Source organism: Nothoprocta perdicaria, unplaced genomic scaffold (assembly GCF_003342845.1).
Source record: "Nothoprocta perdicaria isolate Ctin4 unplaced genomic scaffold, notPer1 scaffold_150, whole genome shotgun sequence".
Classification (NCBI taxonomy): Eukaryota; Metazoa; Chordata; class Aves; order Tinamiformes; family Tinamidae; genus Nothoprocta; species Nothoprocta perdicaria.
In genome coordinates, this window is record NW_020454650.1 from 448,495 (window position 1) to 461,758 (window position 13,264).

At 36.2% G+C, this 13,264-nt stretch overlaps 1 protein-coding gene across 1 annotated transcript in view; it reads left to right on the forward strand.

Moving 5' to 3' along the window:
- The window catches only part of ULK4 (unc-51 like kinase 4), a 177,391-nt gene that overhangs the window by 24,556 nt on the left and 139,571 nt on the right, over positions 1-13,264 (forward strand). Inside the window, exons 19-20 of the mRNA XM_026034836.1 lie at positions 724-807; positions 7,991-8,152. Of these exons, the coding sequence (XP_025890621.1) occupies positions 724-807; positions 7,991-8,152 (246 nt within the window). The remainder of the gene's footprint in view (positions 1-723; positions 808-7,990; positions 8,153-13,264) is intronic.

Genomic DNA, 13,264 nt, shown 5'->3' on the forward strand with positions numbered 1-13,264 from the left:
TGTCAAATATTCATTTGTTTARAAAATCCAAGTGTTCTCTTTTAAATTTGAAAACTTCTGTGTGTGTGAGAGAATCAAGTGGAGTTCCTTAACTTCAAACAGCAGAATCAATATCCTGTTAAAGCTACCAGTGAATTAGCCCATCTAGCAGGGAGCTTTCGAGGAAAAGATCTTGGGCTAGTGTTGATTTGTACTGAAGRCTATTCCATGTAGTAAGTTTTATTTAAAAACTTTCCTTGGTAACTGGAATTTTTTTTCCAAAGCAAATTTGTGAGGTTTTTTTTTAGTGACACAGACAAAAGTAATTTTCTATTTTGAWATAATTAAATCTTACTTAAAGAGAAGTTTTACAAACTTCCATTAATCAGTTGTTTCTTTCTGAATTAATCAAAATGATCAAGAGGAATGTGAGATCACTTTATGTGTGTGAATTAGATGGAATCATTGAAAAACAGAAATACTAGGACAATTCCTAGGGCAGATATGGATCCTGAAGACTATTAAAATAGGATAAGAAAGTTACCAATTTCTGTGTTGCACATGAAATAACATTAAATACCAATAGTGYCCTAGAATTTAACACACTTTCTAGTATATATTAATTTGAAATGCGTATAATGTGAACTGTTCCAAGGATCTGTTACCTATTTTCTTTTATGTGCATGAGATTATTGTGATTTTTTTTTTTTAATTTAATCACTTGCGCTGTTGGCTTCATTGCAGGAGGGAAAAAAAGAGCACCCGAGAGAATGCTGGGTTGTTCCCTTGGCTGCTTACACTGTGCTAATGAGGTGTCTTCGGGAAGGGGTAAGGCTCTTTCATTGTCCTCAGTAGAATTTCTCCACTGTATTAGCCCTTTAGGCATTGTGTGAGGATCGTAGCCTGCAGCACTGCAGAGCCTTGTCAAGCAAGTATTGCTCCAGAATTTAAATAATCATGGTAAGACCGTGGCTTAAGCAGGATAAGAATGCAAAAATGCAGCCTCATTCTCTGCACATTCCATGTTTATGCGTTGCTCCCTGGGTTRTGGTAATTGTGTAGTAAATAAAACTACTTCTAGTAAATGCTGAGATTATTCATTCTGTGGCTTTCTTTTGAGACAGGCTCTGACAATCTATACTGTTCTCCTGAAATCTATAGATCTTAGCTTTTATTTTTTAACAAGATTTACCTTTTATATGAAAAGTGGCTGACACATTTTTAAAGAGTGCACTTAGTTTTTAAATTTAGTTTATTATTAGTTTATTAGTGCTCTTTTGAGGCGTAAAAGTTGTAGCATTCTTTTTTTGCTATGCGTGCTATGCTGTCATCTTTGCTTTTCTTGATGATGATTTAGCTATATTAAAAGAAAGTAAGAAAAACATGCATATAATTCCAATTTGTAAAATGAATAAGAATAAAGTATTGGCATTTATGGTTTATTTGAGAACAGATGACTTCATTTTTGCCCARGGCAAAGCTGAAGGCAGAAAACATGATGGAGGAGAGGGAGATGGGGAAAGCAAGCTAAATACATCATTTTTTTTCCTTTTTATGAGATCTTTTTTTGCCCACAAATTGTGATTAATGGTAGAAGTCTCTAGATGCATTTCAACATCTTYAAGATTTCATGTGATCAAGAACACACAACTGTGCGTTCTAGGTCATACATGCCATTCCAAGGTGTGCTTGTGAGAAGCTACTTATTGCCCTTCGTGAATATTCAGTATATAGGAAGTAAATGGAAACAGCCATAAGGAACAAATTTATTCAGGACGATGTAATTATTTCTGAAGATACTGATTAAATTAATTCACTACAATGAAGTTAATTCTTAGTTCTGAAATCGATCAGAATTTCTTAATAAGTTTTTTCCACAAATTTTTATTGGAATAAAATAACACAATGCATTTTACTGGCAACTATTTGAATTAATACCACTGCAAATTTAAAGTTAGTGAGCAAGTTAACCAAACACAGTTGTGGATTTCTATAATTTCTGTTTGTGGAAATGGTAGATGTTTGTAATAGAGTTGTTTTATTAGTAATGTTTGCATTAGTACAGTACATTTGTGGTAATACAAATTGCTCTGTCTTGGTTGTAACTGGCCAAAGTTCCTGCAACAGCAGAATTTGAAGAATCAGAAGTATACATAAATGCATAATTTACCTCACAACATCTGGGAACAGAGAATTTTACCACACTCTGTTATTAACTTTTATAATTTGTTTTGCTACACCCGTATTGCAGCCCTCTCTTTTTGCTTAGTAAGTTCTTTAGAAGCAATCTCTCTTTTTTGGAAGAGGATATGGCAGCATCTAAAACTGGATAGCTACAATTGCATTAATGTAAGGCAAGAGACTTTAATTTTTAAGGAAATAGTATAATAGATCAGCTATRAAACAGACAAGTCTTTGTGCTAGATGTTTTGGGTACAGGAATGAGGAAATGTGAAGCTGTAAAATCACAGAGTATTGTAAGTTGGAAAGGACGTTGGGAGGTGATCTAATCCAAATTCCTGCTCAAAAAAGGTCTAGTCAGACCAGATTGCTCAGAGATGTGTCCACCTGACACCTCCAAGGATGGTGATCTCACAGCTTCTCTGGGAAACCTGATTTAGTACGGGATCATCCACATAATAGGAGCTTTTTTGTAATATGTAATTGTAATTTCCCGTGTTCTGACTTGTGGCCACTGCCTAATGTCTTATGGCCATGCACTTGTGATAACACCTGGTTCCATTTCCTCTGTGAACCTGCCCCTTCTCAAAGCATGGTCATTTAGTTGGGTTAGTTGGATCCAACTTCAAATTTTGGTTAGGTTGCTCAAGACTTTATCCAGTCAAGCTTTAAATAACTCCAAGAATTCCATTCTACAACCTCWCTGGGCCTCTGCTTCAGTGTCTGACTGCTCTCACGGTGGAGAACATCTTCCCTTATATCTAACTGGAATTTTCCTTGCTCTAGTCTGTGTTCTTGTTCTGCCAACCTTTCATTGTCACCATGAGGACAAGCCTTGCTCCATCTTCTCTACAATGGCCCCTTGCTTAGGCAGCCCCGTGGACCTGGTGGCCACAGGGTCACTCTACCAGGCTGTGCCTGGAGTCCTCCAGGGCCGCTGTGTGGGGTTATCCCGGGCTGCCTGCACAGTGTAGCAGCTCTCTGGGTTCAGCTCTCTGGCTTGAAATCCCTCTTACATTAGCAAGTAACACACTAGGGTTAAGTCTAATTAAAATACACRTTATTTTAAGCTTATTTAACAAAACTTTGTCTCTCAGTATGCTTTGTATGTGTTTATGAGAATAGCAAGCTAATTTTTTGGTAATAAACACTGCATTACGGCACCAGGGTAAATAATGTAATCTTTTATTGCCCGTTAGGGAGCTTCTTTTGATGTCTTCAATAACAGTTTAAAAAAGTAAAACCAATTTACAGCATTCAGCACTGTAGTTTATATAGGCTTGAATTTCTTAAGTAAGTTGGCTGGTTTTCAATTCCATTAGGAGTCGCCCAGAATTGTACTTGGCTCTCTGAAGTTCTAGTAACAGTGGCCATTATAAGACTGGACTTAACACACRGAAACAGAATAATAGAGGCAGGAGGACAGAGTTTGAAATGTGCTTGTGTCCCTTTTATTTGTCTGGAAAAAAAAAAAAGAAAAAGGTCACAAAATGCACGTAGTGTCAGTTTTGGAGGCCTGCTGTACCTGAAACTCCAGCAGCAACAAAAGGTGCACAGATTAAAGGGCTTTTAGGACAGTAAACTAGTAGGTTGGAAAATACTTTTATCAGTAGGGGAACACAAGTTCAGATCTGCTACAGTTTAACATTGATAAATTGAGATGAATCACACAAAGAACAGGCATGTTTGATGTGGCAAAGTAAGGAAATTGGTATACCCATAAATAAGTCAGTGACAAGTGTCCATTAAACCACAAAACAATTAAACATGTCTAATTTGACAAGTTGAGCTTTGGTACAATTTTCAGTCTGTCAGAATCCATGTGGTAAATACCGGAACCTTTCTTCTACTAACCTTTCACAAGAACTTTTTCCAGCAGAGCGACACATATTCTTGATGTCGTCATTTGTGTCCAGGTTCAGCTCCTAAATGTTTGTGTGTAGTCACTAAGCTAGCCGGGTACTAATTTCTACAGGTAAGGTGCTTGGTTCCGACAGCATTAGAAATAAGATTATTTGAGGTATACATTTCCAAAAGAGAGGTTTCTGGAGATTTTTCAGGGCTTTCTCTTGCTAAACTTTATCTCCCTGCTGTCACGGTCTAGCAATGTTCTTTTAATATGTAGTTACTGTTTTCAGAAAGGATATTCCTATTTAATATTAACCACATCTTGGCTGAAATGGCTGCCCTTTTCTTTCATCCATCCTGCATTTTCATCCACAACACCTTTGTTAAAGTTACGCTTGCCTGCTTCACTCTGAATGTATTGCTCCTTCTCTTCTTTAACTTGCTTTGTTGGCTCTGCATGTATGTGTATATATATATATATATATGGGGTTTTTTTTTGCACTTCATTATCATATTTAAAGTTCATCTTAATCTTAACTCAGTGAAATCTCAGCTTTAGTTTTTCCCTGTTATTTTCCCCTCTTCACACTTGGATCATCTCACCTTTCTACTTTCCCTCTTTTCTTAAAGTCTCAGATTGTACTATTTCTACAGTATATTTGCATGGATAAAGTAATATGTAAAGTTCTATAGCTAATGAACCATATCTGGCTTTTAGAATGTACAAAATCCTCCCATTTGTAAGCATGGCATCTGCAGAATGTATTTGAATCAGAAATGGTGAATGAAATTACAAAGCACATTTTTTTTCTCTCTTCAACACGTGATTTTCAAGGTAAAATATAAGCAAGCTTGTTAATAAATTACAGCTTGACACTAAGTTACGGTACATGCTTCCAACTTGAATAAGACTTCTTCCTTAATGAGGAAACAAGATATAAATCAGGAGTTTTTGGTGCTGAACTAAAGAAATGTTAACAATAGAAGGTAGTCAGAAATGGTTAATGTTTAATATAATCAGAGGGTAGAAATCCTCATGTAAAATAAGTAGTGAAAAATATCTCTCTACAGACTAGCAGGGACTTTAGACTACCAGGGTTCTTTCTCATTTATATTTGAGCCTAGTTTTCTTCCTTCTTTGATAATTACAGTGACTTAGAGGTAATTTTTTGGGGAGGAGGGAGAAGGGCTCAAGTGCAACATAAAAGAGTGCCAATTTTTATTTGCCTAATTTCTTTAAAAATTTGAATAAAAACACTTCATTAAAGGAAGTTTTTCTTTAACAGTTTACACCTATTTTACCCCTTTGGTATTTGTTTCTCTCCTACAGCTCCGTTTCACTAAACATTTGTGACTCATAAACAGTGTTATCTGTAAGTGACTCTATCTGTATCAGTGTTATCTGTATTATGACTGAAAGCTAGGAGCAAAAAGTGAATTTTGTAAAAGTGATTGAAATCTAAAAGTAGAGGAAATAGAGCGCATACTGTTTCTTGATACAGTTCTGTTAACAGGTTTGGGTTTTAACATACTTTGTGATATGGACTRAGGTTAACCCTTGTATGGAAGATCCAGTTCTTCCAACTAACACAGTTTGTGCGCTGGAAACATGACTAGATGACTCCTTTAGTAAAGAGGCCAAATATTAGTTTTGYTCAGGCTTCCCTTCTGGAGACTTAATTAAGCAGAAAATGATACAAGTCGTGTTGCTTAGACAGCACTCAGGAATCGATCCCAGAGGGGCTAAGATGGAAGTCTCAGGTGGCAGTAAATGGAATTACTGTGACAGCCTCATTGAGTTTACAGAGCACCGTGACAATACATGACCTTTTTCTAGCCAGGACAGTAGAATGACTGGTTATCTGGCATTGGTTATGACTCATCACAGCAGAGGCTGAAAGGAGCGAGAGAAAACACACATTCCAGACCAAATTTCATTAAGAAACGTTACAAGTGCATGTGGAGATCTCTTAGCATTTGTAATAACCATCATCTGCTCCATAAAGCTTTTGTTGCACTCAGTTTGTGGGATTTTAGGGTATTTAGTAAATGTTGCTGACTGTTCAAAGCAGCAAGGGAGCTCCAATTAGTGTTTCTAGTTAAATGTTTAGCATGTAAAGGATACTTAACTAGAATATGAATGTTTCAGTTATGCATGAGATTTTAAGTGCTGGTGGTTGATAAATTCTGTATTTTTTAACCTTACTTGTGTGAAAAAATCAACTGAATTACAGAACTATATTACACTGAAAAGGATTGACAATTAATTTGATTTATAAAAGGTTTTGCAACACCTGATTTTGGTAAATACATCTGTGTATCTAAGTCTGTAATAGACTGAAATGATGCAGCAGTAATAAAAACTGTAAAAATCCAAGAACAGACCTTTTTGTTCTTAGCTTTAAATCTTAGCTGTAAATCTAAGGAAAATCAGTGGACTTTTATAACAGTGGATAACTTTTAAAAACAGGAATTGTTTTTGGTATCTCTTTTAACTTTCTGTCTTGAAAAGAGCTGTAGTTCCTTGGGAGAATGAGAAGAGAAGGGTGAAAATTAGTATGAATAAAGGTTTTACGACAGCATTATTCTGGAGTTTCCAAAAATTTCTACATCCATGTCTGTATTTTAGAACAGTTAGGTCCGAAGAAAAAAGAGTTGATAGAAAATATATTTTTAATGAAATGAATGTTCTCCACTGCTTTTTTTGTTCTGCTTTCTGAAAAGTTTCATTACTACTGCTCACAGCTGTTGGTGGTTCTGATTGTGGAGATAAACGTCAGAAATTCAAAGAGTAGTGGGATAATGTGGAGATTAGTATAAGAAAGAAATCAATTAAATATTGTAGTGAATTGTTTGTGAAGTCAGACTGAGGTAGACTTGACAARTTAAAATGTTTGTCCTTCCTATGTTAAAACTTCACTGTTGCTGAACTCATGGATACCATTTAGGTCATTGTTTAAAGACCTCACTTATTTGTAGTTACAGATATGAATAAGGTGAGGCAATGTACAGCCCAAAATACAGTGAATTGCTATGAATCTTTCATTTCTGTTAAGATAAAGGTATCACACACTCTGATTTTAAGTTAACCTCTATTGGAGTAGTGAAGTAGTAACAGTWTMCATGAGAAAGAACTATGGCCATATAAAATCTAATATATGCTGATGGCTTATCAGTATTCTGACATGATATTTTGTATTCCATGGAGACATTATAGTGTGCATAGTAATATGCAGAATTGAAGTAGAAATTAAAGATACTCATATAGATTACATATAGTCTAAATGAATATCTTTGTCATTTCAATGGAATAATTTGGCTTCCCAGAAATCTTTTTGCAGCTAGAAAATTTGATTAGCATGAAAAAAAATGACAAGCAGATGAGAATGTAGGAACTGCTGTTGTAAATGACTCTTAGAGGTTTGTTAGACATGGGTCAAGACTGTATTTTCAAGGAGGAAGAAAGATGATCATACTTACAAGAATGCTTTTTCTTTATCTCTATAGAGTTTTGGTTGTTTTGAGTCARAAAGATTTAATCTATTTCATTTTCTTTTTCCTAATATAACTTTAGTTCTCATTTATAATCATTCTATTCCAAACCTATTGTAGTGAGGTGTGTTGGCAAACAGGTATTTATTCATAAAGCACTGATCATAGAACACCTAACAACACCTTTTTGTTTTTATGACTGCATTTAATACAGGCCGATCATTTGGAGTTAAAAGATTTTGTATTAAAAATGTATTTGCAATTCTCTTAATTGTCTTTGCAATTGAAGAGAACATGGCAGAGGAATAGGATTAGTAAGCATAATTGAGGTTTCTTTTCAAATTACTTTTTCAAGCTTCAATTAAAATTAGGAAGTCATGCTAAGACAGTGGATAGTCAGTAAAGCATAGGTATAGTAATTAGCTTAAAAAGAAATCAGAACTATTAAAAGTATTTGCATATAAGCTTTTCTTTCCACTTACTCCTATAGGAAGAGCGTGTAGTGAACCATTTGGCAGCAAAAATCATTGAAAATGTTTGCACTACTCAATCTTGCCATGCACAAGGATTTATTACAGCAGAAATTGGACCTGTGTTGTGGTATCTTTTCACACATTCTACAGTAGATTCCCTGAAGATAACTTCTGTTTCGGTAAGAAATTTCCTTTCATGATATTGATGTAKTTTGGATTTTGTTTCAATTTTTAAAAATATCTCATATTGAAATTGAAGTGTTTTGAGCATTTTTGCATGTATATTTGTATTTTGTATTACATTAAGCCATATTTACCTGGTGTTGAACTGGAAATTCAACATCTAGCATTGCAGAATTTATGTAATTTGAGATGTTTTTCTTGATGTTCATTCTCTAACAATAAAACAATAGTACCTGCTCAAAGATGTAATAAGAGGTTCTGGGAAGATTTGTCAAAGTTAGTTACTTGCAACTTTTTGGCTGTCATATAGTTACACTTCTCTATGGCAATACTTTGCARGTAGGTACTTTGCCCTTGATTGTATTCATATGTCCTCACTGAGAAGACCTATGACTGAAACCTGATATATCTCCTGCTTTGAAAACAAACATGGAACAAAGTTCTTGCAAGTTCATCACTGCTTTAAACATATGCTTTCTTGTGCTGCTGACCATGACTGGTGTTTGCAAAGTTTAATTCTTTCAAGGAATTGATGAAATTCTGGCAAAATTGAAACTTCTCTTTTTAAATGTCACATCTTACTTGAGGAATGATTACTGTTTATATTACAAGCACCCTTAGATGATTCATGTGAAATCATTATTTTTCTTTCTATGCAATTTTCAGCCCTAGTCCCTTCCTCAAAGAGTCTATAAGTTAAAATAGGATTATRATAAAGCAAACAAAGAGCTTTGACATGTGAGTGCAAGCTTTGGAACAAAGAAATTACTGCTTGTAAGGTAGACTGGCAGGACTGTGAATTTAATCCAGTAATGGAGGTAATCATTTAGAACTGAACAATAACTTGACCATAAATGAAGTATGGTAACTGGATACTGATTTGCTGAGTAGAGCTTAGGCTCTCCAGTGGGTTTCCTATTGCCTTTACAGATGGAAAATGATAAAATGATCATACTGCAGCAGTATACAGATGGAAACATCTAACACTGAAGTGACAGAAGGCACAAGAGAGATTTAAGCATATCTCATATCTTTAAACATATCTAAGGAGTGGCTCAAGAAATAAAAGTAGAGGAAATATATATGGATTATATATATAATAAAAGAAATATGTATATATGAAAAAGAAATATATATAATAAAAGAAATATRTGTATATATTCTACTATTTATTTCTTTTTTTATATATATATATATTTATTAAAGGTGTATCGTTGTGTGTATTTGTGGCAAACTGTTGCCCAGGTTGCCTAGGAAAGATACTGCTCAAATACTGAGGACATGTGTTGACCTTTGAGAACAGTAAATTTAGTTAGTAAAAATATCGACTATTATAGAAACAGTTTTGGTATTTGACATTCTTTGTACAAACTTCATCTTAGTGCTTCTATACGCAGAGAATTCTCCGTCTCTAAGTATGTGGGATGTGTGGGTAACCTTTAGAGCATTTGTATCTTAAGCCTGCCTTTGAGTGGCTGGTAGGCTGCTTTTCGAGCCAACCTCTTCCTTTGAGACCTTACCCAGCTGACCCCCAGTGTGGATTGTGCTTCTGTGTCATGCTGGTGTGTGTGAGCAAAGACTAGAGGCTGCTTTTGGTAGCCCTGGGCTCAGAGATGAGAGCCGTAAGGTTGCACACTTTGGCATCAGATGAGGCTTATGGTGACTATGAGAAGTTCTCTGTCCCTCTCTAACCCTCAGTATCTTCTTAGATCTGAGACCATTCCATCCTCCCAAGGCTGTAAGGCTGAGGTGAACCACCGAGAAGTATCACCGAGTATTCATTGGAATGTCTCTTAAACACTATTGAAGTTGTCTTATTTTCCTAACTTCCGATAAGAAGAAAGCTTTTATGTGTCTTATCTAGAAAGCAGGAATAATGTCTAAGAGGAGAGCAGAAACTAAACATGTAATTGTGACCTAATCGACCACTATCTTTTCTTTACTTTACTTTACTTTACTTTACTTTACTTTACTTTACTTTACTTTACTTTACTTTACTTTATTTGTTGACAGCAAGCAAAGCTTACTTGTTATTTGGTCACTTCCAGGTGAGAAAGCTGAAATCACTATAGATGTGGGGTTAGTCATTTCTTCCTGCCTTGTAAGTGCAGCTGTGATAGAGAGAACTGATTTGGATGAGTTAACTCAATGCTAAATGCAATGAGTGATATATAGAGAGTAAGAAAGTGTATGTATGTCACATGTTTCAAAATCAAATTTTCCAGAACTCATGGATTAGTAAACTCATAATCCTTGCAATGGTATTGCCATTTTTGCCAATCTYTTCCCCATAATTTTCTTCTCAATGCAGATTTGAAGACATTGTTGACAAAGACTCTCAGTTCTCAAGGACCATCCTACAAATCCTCTTACTTATGATAGATATTTGGATAAAGCTGTGTCTTTTTAGAGGTCATGATAGCTGTAATTTTCCTGATTCCTAAAGGAAACTCAGCTGATTGCTGGGATGGCCTTTCAATTTTTTAATCCAAATGTGAAAGATGCTTTTTTTCTTCTTCTTCTTTTATTTATTTATTTATTTATTTATTTATTTATTTTTTATTTTTGTTTCTTATCATTGTGCCAACAGTCATTTGTCAAATCCAGGTTCCTGAGCAGAGCAAGTGTTAGTGCCCAGGCCAACCTCTTGAAGACACTGTCAGGTTGTGTGTGCACACTGAGTTCTGTTGAGCGCTGTTCTGGGGACTCTGCTCTTTAGCAAAAGTGTGAGATAAAACTATATTATATTACATATGAAGTGAGCTGGCCCCAGTAAATTTCTGAAGAAGGATATACTGAGGTAATACTGTCATCCTTTGGCTGGCAAGGCAGACAGTAAGGGATGAGAGGGTGACTTTATCTATTATATTTATTACTCAAGGCTTAGTATAGATTATGGCTGTGTATTCATACTTCTGAGGGGTTTGGGAATACATTCTTAGCTCTTGTTAAGTAAATACTTATTCACATAATTAATTAATATTAAAATACAGCACATGCAGATCTGATTTATAGAGATTTCAAAAAGTCATAGAGAAGTGTCTAGTAAGGAACACATTTAAGTACTGTTCTGTGCAGATGAATAGTGGGGGAAATAGTTTAATTCTATATAAATAATGAAATCTGAAGCAACAGAATGCACTTATAGAAGATTGTTTAGAAGCCTTGTAGCATAGTAATGTCATCTTTGGTTATATTGTACAACTCTATACCATTTCTAGTAATTCCTAATTTTTACATAGATATGTGATCATTTTTGTTCTATATAACCATGTAAATTGAGGGTGCTATTTAATTTTATTGTGAATTTATTTTACCTTGTTTAAATGCATCGTAAAGAATTTTTCTGCATTGATGTCTATATTCACATGCAAAAATGCCTTTCTGATAAGAAATACACATGCTGCATCTCCACCTGAAGTTAGCAGGCTGTCTGCAAAGTATACCAGCAGTAGGGCATTATGGAATTGCGTTCATTATTACTTTAATCACTCATAAACCTATATCAAGAAGTTCCCCTGTCTTCTGACTCTGGAGTTAAGAAATGGCACTTCATGTTGTTCTGCCTGTCAGAGGTGGCAGGCAGAGACTGTGCCTAAATATTTTTGCTTACTTTGGAGTCCAGCCTGCATGAGGTAAATATCACAGATTTTGCCTGAAGAAAAGCTTTATCTTTTATCATTTTGCTAGACCCAGAGAAGAAATAATTATATAAGATGTCAGAAGCAAATTGACATTCTGACAAGCCTCCTTCTGTGTGAGGAAGTACATTTTCTTTCCAGTATACTGAGAATTATATGGGCATTTTAAAATATTTTAAAATATTAAGAAATTACTTATCTGCTGGAGACAGAGCAACTGCTTAAGTCACTTAAATGGGAACTATACTGGGAAGACTCRGCACAATTCTGTTTTTCGTTTGTTCCCCCATCCCCACCTAATAGATGCTGAATAGTTTGTTTCAAGAGACGTGGGTGTCTCAGCTGCATTAAAGCGTTTGCAATCAAGCCCGAGACAACTGGAGGGCATCCTGAAGGGGGGAATCCAAGCCCCATCTGACCAGGGAGTGATGGTAGGAGATGCCTATAGCGTCGGGCCTGGAGTTACAGGGAGGAGAGATGCCACTAAAAGCTGTGCAGAAAGCAAGGACTGAGGAAGTTTCTTTTAGAGGAGTCTCTGCCAGGGYCTTTCTCTCACAGTGGTCGTTTCTTGGCCTACAACCCCTGTGGAGAGGAGGTGGCAKGATGTCTCCTCTGCTCTTACCGCTTCTCGTCCCTGTTTTGCAATTCTTGTTCCACCAACTTTTGATTTCCGTTCMTCTCTGCTTACCAGGTGCAGTTTCTGCTAAAGGGATTTACAACTCCTTGCTTCCTGTCCCCATTAAACCTCTGCTGTTCTGCTGAAGTGTTGGCTTCACTCATGTGACGTGCACTGTGTGATATACGAGTTCTTGGGAGTTTAAAGTTTAACCCCATCACTATGGTGGGCTGGAGCTTCCCTGCTGTCCCTGAAGCTGCAGTATAATCCCGGGAGCAGCCGTTATCTCACCGGTAGGATTTGCCTGGGAGTCTTCCGCAGGCCTGTGGCTGAAGTGGCCCATATTTGACCAGGTCTGTGGCCAAGAGTCCCTGGTAACAAACACCACATCAGCGAACCCTGCTAGCGAGCGCTGCTTTCACACAGCCCATCGCCAGCTTCCCGCAATTCCTTGATAACATGACCCTCAAGAATAGATTTAGTGAAAACCTTTGAAAACTCAGGTGAAAGGCTGCATAGTATCCTTAGGGAAAAGGAATGTGCTCCATGTAGAGACTGAGAATGTGTGCTTGTGTTTTGCGAAACAGAGCTGGGGGGAAAGGCAGCCGTCGATACGGCTCCTGGACTGGAACGGACACGGAAGAGGTGCCAAGCAGATGAATTGCATCAATAAAATGTCTAGTTTTATTATCTAAAAGAGATATGTCCTTTTTTTCTCTTCCATTTTTTCCTTTTTTATTTTTTTAGGATAATAATATTTGAGGGACATTGAATTGTTTGTTTGCTTTGGTCATATATGTGAGGGGAGAGTGAGTCTGTTCTTGTTTTATGTTCTTGTGCTTAGGAAGATC